We start from the raw sequence: 7,648 nt of genomic DNA, 5'->3' as shown, positions 1-7,648 counted from the left end.
GCAGGAGCTTACACAAAGATCTCTCCAGACAACAGAGTGGGTGGTGGTGGTGAAATACCATCTCTGCCTGCTTGCAGCAGTTTTTGACCAGGTTTATAAGCAATAAGCTTTTAAAGGTAAGAGAAAATCAGCATGCTCACTGCCAGTGCAAAGCAGGCTTGTCCAAAAAGGCTTCCCAGATGCTTTAGGGGCTGGATCCCTAGCACGTAAGAAACTGCTGGGAGCACTCACATGACTGCCAAAGACCTCAGGCCACTGCAGGCAGGTGACAGGGTGGCCAGGAAAGCATTACTCACTGATATTCTCCACTGATGGAAAAAAGCTGTTGCTGAAGAAGCCTGAAGACCCCCACACTGGATTTCTCTGGCCCATGGGATAAACCATGAATGGAAGATCCAGTGCTGACAGGAACCAGAACACTCTGTCTCCTGCCTGCTCTTCTGAGGCTCTGTTTGGTCATGGCTTTACAGCTGGCAACTCGGACTTTGGCTTATGGGCAATTCCATCCTGCTGCCAAACCACCTCCCAACAGTGTAGCACATTGGGGGGTTATTTATCACTGAGCTTTTGACAAAATTTTTTGGCAGACAGGGCGGAGTCCTCCAGCAGCAGGACAACCCCATCCAAATGACCTGAGGCAGGTACCCAGAAAGCCATAAGGTAGGGCAGAGCCTACATCTGAGTCTGCTGAGCTGCCAAAAGTCCACCACCTTCCTGCATACTAAGAAGTCCTGAACAGGATAAACAGCAGCTCCTCAAATCACCTGCCTAAGCAGAACTCAACAATGCTCATCATTCCTCCAGGGCTGCAGCTTTGCTGTAAGATGGGAGCATTTTAGCACACTGCCTGGGAAGAGGTTGGCAAACCACATTTTCAGAAACAGATTAAATCTCTGACACGTGAGGACATCAGGAAGGATCCAAGCACTGCTGCTTTCCTGGCTAGATCAGGAAACACCACCACTGCTCTCTCTCCCCTCTGTGGTGACTTCTGGAATAGTTTGCATCTGCTCACAGCTGCCAGAAGAGCCACAGCTGCTCACAGCAGTGAGACCAGTGCCAGCTCTACTGCTGGCATGACTGAGACCTTGAAGATAAGCAGAGATGAGCAGAAATCCAAGAGCAAACAAAGATCTCTGCAGCACCATTAGGCATCACTAAATACCTTTCACCACACACAAAATTCCTTCTGTAGCACAGTAAGCTTCAGACTCCCTGAGTTGGTCCTGCAGGGTGCAACACCACTGGGTTTCCATCTTCCCTCTCCCTCCTGCACATCTTCCTGCTCCAGCGGTGCGTGGCGGCCAGTGCTCTGCTACCCCAGATCCCATCGCTCCCCTTTTGCCCGAGTGAGACCCTGAAGTGATGTGCTCAGGACCTGCTGGCCCAGCAGGCCTGAAGAGGAAAGAAAGGGATGAAGTGGAAATTCAGTCCCCAGGGAAGCGAGAAAAGGCAGGGGGTCACCAGCACACCAGCACCCACGGGCCACCCAATGAGCCCAAGAGCTCATTGTATCCTTAATGAGATCAGGTCTGCAGGGAGGAAGGCAAGAGATCTGTGGTACTCACAGCACACCCTGAGGCAAACACATCCTGCCTCGGCTGGAAGAAGGAGCCGGTCCTCCTTCAGTGCCAGCTCATCAAGGGCAGCAAGGCTGCTTTACTGCAGATGCTTTCAAGAGGAAGAAGCTGCTGAACGTGAAAGCCACACGGCTATGGACCCAGGCAAATCAGGTGGAGTCAAAAGGAGAAAGCATGGAGGTACTTCGGTCCCTTTCCTGTGGAGGGACCAGCCTGAAATCTGTCCTGAGCAATGCATGAGGCTGTGCTGTGGGGGAAAGGAGAACTCCCAAGAAGGTCTGCTCCCTGTCTGGAGTCTGTTTTTTCACTTTGCACCCTCTCTAGGGTTTACTTCTGAAGATTTAAGTTTTATCACTACACTTGAGGAACAACAAGGTGTGTGTGGAAAGGTCGGGTGTGCTTCCCTGGCTTGGAGACATTTCTCACATCAAGCTCTTAAGCACTGGCTATTCAGAACCTAGTAAGGCCTGCCAGGTTGCTGAGCCAGCCTCTTGCTCCCACATCTAATCCATCAAAGTCCTCTCTGGAAACTCATTCTTCAAGCTCTCCTTGTGCTTCCGATGAGTCTCAGTCCTCTCCTCAGCAAGAACTTTCTGTCAATTCTCAGTGTGAAGGTGCTCGGGGCCAGTTTGTCCCAAGCTGTTCTTGCACAAGTATCACACCGCATTTCAGAGTTTTTCCCACCCTGGCATCTCTCTTCTCTGCTGCATTTGTTCTTCCTGAACTTCTAGCTTTTAGATTAACAAACCTGTTTCTCTTGCCTCCAATGGGATTTGTGTCAGCCTTCCTACAGCAGAAGTCTTGAAGTCAGTCCATTTCAAGCTTGAGGTCAGGCAAGTAAGTGACACCTTATGGCACCCAAATGTAAGCAGGGAGAACAGGCTGCAGGAACCCCATGGATGCACTGTGCTAGTGCCACACAGCTCCAGGCAGGTTCAAGACTGACATGTACCTGTGTCTCCATCCAATCCAAGCATTCTCTCACTCCTTATTTCACCTCTTCTCCCTGCCCCAGTTTGCTCTGTGGCAGCAGGAGGTACAAGTTCTGCTCTGTGGGTACAGGCTCTGTGGGGTGCAGCCCTGCAGAGACACAGCATTTGCTCTGTGGAGCTCACAGACCACATGAAGAGGAGAAACTCTACTGTACAGTGGGTGAAGACAAGGGTAAAAAGCTCTCAGATGGTATTTCTGGGTCTGTTAATTGCTGCTTTCCATTCTCAGTTTGATCTGGACATCTGATACAGCAAGGTCTCAGGAAAAGCCTGACCAGAGCCAAGTTCTGGGGTCACCACAAAACCACACTGACCAGTTCTGTTCATTTATGACTGGTGGGGGAAATGATGTGGCCTCAAGCCCACAGGTTACATTAGGAGGTTGTGGCCTCCCCATCCCTGGAAGTGTTCAAAGCCAGTTTGGACGGGGCTTGGAGCAACCCGGTCTAGTGGAAGGTGTCCCTGCCCATGGCAGGAGGGTTGGAATGAGAGGACATTGAAGGTTCCTTCCAACTCAAACCATTCTGTGACTGGAGCTCCAGATCTTTCTGCAATGTAGTAAAGGCAGAGGGAAGACTAAAAACCTCAGGCACAGGACTGAGCATGTGAGTGGGAGATTCTGTGCTCTCCCACTGCAGAACTCCAACATTCCTTGCACTTCTGTAAGCACCAGGAAATTGGCCTCTGCTTCAAAGGAGCTGCCTCAAAGCATCCAGACCACCAGAGGTGTGCACAAACACAAATAAACAGGAACCCAGAGCAGATCTCAACAGCACATCCCAGGTGAGGTGCTCTCATGTTTACAGCACAAGTGATTTTGCACGAAGTCTTAGGCAAAGAGAACAAGATGGATTTTGCCAGTTTAGCAAAGGTCCTACAAGGTGCAAGAAGCCAAGAGCTTGAATACAAGTGGCAAAGTTCCCCAAAGGCTGGAAATCTGCTAGGATGCTGGCACAGTGAGGAGTCTGATAGCATCCATCTCTCAGTGTCTAAAAGAGGAGGAATTTTCTCCAAAGTTTTCCAGGTTGAAAACAGGGAAAATACAGCAGTTCTTTTAACTTAGGAAGACTTTATCCTGGAGGGACCTTGTCGTGTTACTAAAAGGACAGCCACAGGGTGGTGAGAAAGCACTACTAAGAGCAGTTTTTCAGAGGACCACAGGATTTCTGTGCTGTTCAGAATCTCAATCCTATTCTGGAGCAGGGCCCAAAGGAGAAACTCAAAATGTAATGCTCTGTCTCATGTTTTAAGGAACATCCATACTTTACGATCCAACTGAGCTGCTTGTTTCAAGTCTGCTTCAAACACTCAAGCAGGAGCCACCCCTATTTTTGGAACTGACTCAAAGGCAACACAGACTGGAAGAACTCCACTGGGAAAGCCAGTGTCATACTTAAACAAATCTGACACACCTCAAAAAGTAGGAGCTCCCACATTAAAGCTAAGGCAGAGCTAGAGTGAGAATTGCCTTGTCCTCTCTAACCCTGAGCCCTTCTCCAGGAAGGAGGGCTGAATACAGTCTGAGTTTAGCAAAGTCTGTCATTCCCTCTCCTCTCTCCCACCATTTCATAAGAACAGGATCCCAGGCAGCAAGTGCCTGGGATCCCATCCTTTTGATGATCCATGTATTCCTCTTCAGAGCTCTTTACTATGGTAGGAAAGACTTGCACAGCCTAAAGAAAAAGCAAATGTGCCCCAACAAAGCCCTGAGAGCAGCACTTACCTGGGCTCCTCTGGAGTAGGATCTGAAAATGGTGCAAAATCTTCCTTGCCCTGAGGTGTCCCTGCAACCAAGAACAGTTACAGCTATAAAATGTGAAGAACTGAATCCCAAACTGCACATCTCCTACTGAACCTAAAACCAGAAAGTCAAATCAGTCTCTATCTTGTCAGACCATCAGAACATGCAGAGTCTCCAAAGTGCTCTGCATGGTGGTTTCAGTAGGAAGAATTGGTGGGTACATCCCCATCCTTGGTTACAAGTCAGACACAGTCCAGAGGTTGTCGCTGTCATTGTGCTTCCAAGGTACAAACCCAGATCACTGAGCTTCAGGACCACCTGATGATGTATGAGGGTGCAAGTCATTTCACTCCCTTGGGCAAAGGATTTTCTGCCTAGTTCCCTTCAGACCCTGCAAGTTCAAAGTCAGAGTGAGACTACAGAGCTCTCCCTGGCATGCAGAGCAGCCAACCTATTGCAAGAGGAATGTAACCACTCAAGGGAGGAGGAATTGTCTTGTACTGTCTAGCTCCACTTATTTTTCAAACATGTTTTAACCAAAAATAAACGAAGTTCTCTCTATACCCAGATCCCTGACAGCCCTGGTCGATCACACCCTACAGAAAGCTCAGCAACAGGAGTGGGGAATGGTGTTTCTAGCCCACTGGGACAATAAGGGGTTCTTCAGTCACTATGACTTATCCTGATGTGGTGTAACTAATTTTGACAACACTCCCAGCACCTCTCAGTGCCCTGGAAACATCTGGGACAGCAAGCCAGAGCCCAGCACACAGATTTAACCAGTGTACACTGCAATGTGTCAGGGAAATCAGAGACATTGACAATTATGATGTTTGTCAGATCTAGTCCCTGGGCCAGGATAAAAGACACATTAATGACCCCTGAAAGGGCTGATGAATCCCTCAGCCCCAGCTTTGCAGCAGCTCTAAGGAAAAGGCATTGACCTCACATGCTTTCAAGGGTCCTGGCCATCAATCTAACAGCTTGTGCTTGCACTGCCTTCTCCTTCAGCAATCAAAGACTGTGTAAGAAATGGTAAAAGATTACACTAAGGCATCATAATGGCACTTTTCAGGTCCTGTGCTGTTCTCCAGCTCAAGAATTACAGTATGAAAGGAGGAAGATTTCAAGAGGGAAGCAGTGAGTTACTACACACTTGGGGCTGAAATGTTAAAACAGGCATCTGACAAGAGAGAGACAAGAATGCAAGTGGCACATACACAGAGTAGAAGAGAAATTAGCTGCTTCTGTTCTTTTGTAAGAAAAATGAGGACATTCAGCTTCAGAGAGCAGGGGTGTAATTAAACCACCAACTGCAAGCTGCTGGAGTCACTCACTGAGGCTGAGATCACTCCTATTTAACAGTTCATATGGGTTACTAATATTCCTGGTACTACTCAAGCATTGGCAAGGGGCTACTTAACCCCATGGTGTAGGGACTGTATCATACCGTACCAGAACCATGTGAAACCCAGAACAGGGGCAGCCTATTCTATCCTATCTTATCCTATCCTGCCTCATTCATTGCCAGGATTGCTGTGTCAGCTTCTCTCAGCAGGTTAAACCTCAGACAAAGCTCAGCCAGAAGGACTCCAGATCTCCCTCCAGTGCTGACAGGTAAGGCAGGGGTTACCCCCCCCATGCAGTGTTCTCCCATCTCCATCCCAGTGTCTGGTCACTCCAGTCAGTCCTGTTCTCCAGGGCTTCATGATACTCTGACGCTACGGTGAGGTCTGTTCACTGCTCTTGCTTTAACTTTCTACTCAAGTCATTGAGAAATAAACAGCTGCCATGAGGACTAAGGGCTTCACCTATTTTTTTTTCTCTTCTTTTCCTATTCTCTTGCCTATATTTCTCATCTTAAGATTTCAGGAAAATCCAGTATTGCTTCCAAATTAGTGCTGCTCCCTCAATGATAAGAGAGCTGCACAGGAACACAGAATGGTGTGGGTTGAAAGGGACCTCAAAGCTCATCCAGTTCCCCCTCCCTGCCCTGGGCAGGGATACCTCCCACCAGCCCAGGTTGCTCCAAGGACCATTCAACCCTGCCTTGGACACTCCCAGGGATGGAGCAGCCACAGCTGCTCTGGGCAAGCTGTGCCAGAGCCTCACCACCCTCACAGGGAGGAATTCCTTCTTAACATCTAACTTAAATCTCTCCTCTTTTAGTTTAAAACCGTTCCCTTTGTCCTATCACTCTCTGCCCATATAAAAAGTCACTCTCCCCCTATTTTATAAGCTCTCTTCAAGTACTGGAAGGGGCTCTAAGATCTCCCCAGAGGCTTCTCTTTTCCAGGCTGAACACCCCCAGCTCTTCCAGCCCGACTCCATGGTAGAGGTGCTCCAGCCCCTGGAGCATCTCTGCGGCCTCCTCTGGACTCACTCCAGCAGCTCCACACCTGTCTTGTGCTGAGGACTCTGGAGCTGGACACAGCACTGCAGGTGGGGTCTCACGGGGGCAGAGTAGAGGAGAAGATGGTCAGGTATGATGGAAAAAGACTGAAACCAGTCTGTTCCAGCCAAGAGCAGCATGCTGTTCGTGCTGCTCGGTCAATGGAAAGAGGTCTGGCTTGCCAGAGTAACAAGAACAGTCAGCAAGCCTCACGGCACACCTGAGGATGCTCCACGGCCTGGTACAGCATCCGACGAGCAGCACCAAGGGCCTGCTCACCCCCCTGTGCTCACAGCCAGCACAACTCACAAACACTCACCAGAGTTCCAGCTTGACCCTTCTGCCATCCAACAAGATAGTAGTGGTCTTGTAGTCAATTCCTGAAAGAAAAGCAATAAAAAGCTGAGCAAACATTGAGAGTGTCTTCAGAGACACACAAGAATTCTGCTCTGCCCACCCAGATCTATCATCTCATGTTTACAGAAAGGGATGTTTTCTCTCCCTTGCTCCGCTGCCCGTTCGTGAGGGCTATAGAGACTTGATAGAAACAGACTTCTGCTTCAAGGCAAAGACTGCTCTGGTGGAGCTCTATTCCTCCCCCCTAAAATGCAGTTAAGCCCTAGATTGCTCCTGACTTCTCCATTGTTGGATTAAACCTGCCAAGACTCAAACTGTAGGAGAGGCTGGACAGGGCTTGGAGCAACCTGGGCTAGTGCAAGGTGTCCCTACCCAAGGCATGGGGGTGGAATGAGATGAGCTTTAAGGTTCTTCCAACCCAAATCATTCTGGGATTCTGAGAGATTCAGTGCTCTGTAGCAATACCCCATGTGACAGTCTTAAATTTTTGGGGGATGAGACAAAGACACAGTTCAGAAGCATCTCTGCTGTCAGCCTGCAGTCCCAGCACCTCTCAGACATCACAGGACATTTTGGGAGGTGGGGT

At 49.1% G+C, this 7,648-nt stretch overlaps 1 protein-coding gene across 1 annotated transcript in view; it reads right to left on the bottom strand.

Annotated features, from left to right (window-relative positions):
- The window catches only part of LOC103801748 (ras-related protein Rab-40C), a gene marked incomplete at its 5' end in the record, with an annotated part of 13,438 nt that extends 6,331 nt beyond the window's left edge, over positions 1-7,107 (bottom strand). Inside the window, 2 exons of the mRNA XM_009074174.1 lie at positions 4,296-4,356; positions 7,025-7,107. Of these exons, the coding sequence (XP_009072422.1) occupies positions 4,296-4,356; positions 7,025-7,107 (144 nt within the window). The remainder of the gene's footprint in view (positions 1-4,295; positions 4,357-7,024) is intronic.
- Positions 7,108-7,648: the final 541 nt, after the last annotated feature.

Source organism: Acanthisitta chloris, unplaced genomic scaffold, assembly GCF_000695815.1.
Source record: "Acanthisitta chloris isolate BGI_N310 unplaced genomic scaffold, ASM69581v1 scaffold33194, whole genome shotgun sequence".
NCBI classification, from domain to species: Eukaryota; Metazoa; Chordata; class Aves; order Passeriformes; family Acanthisittidae; genus Acanthisitta; species Acanthisitta chloris.
This window is presented reverse-complemented; position numbering and strand designations above follow the sequence as displayed.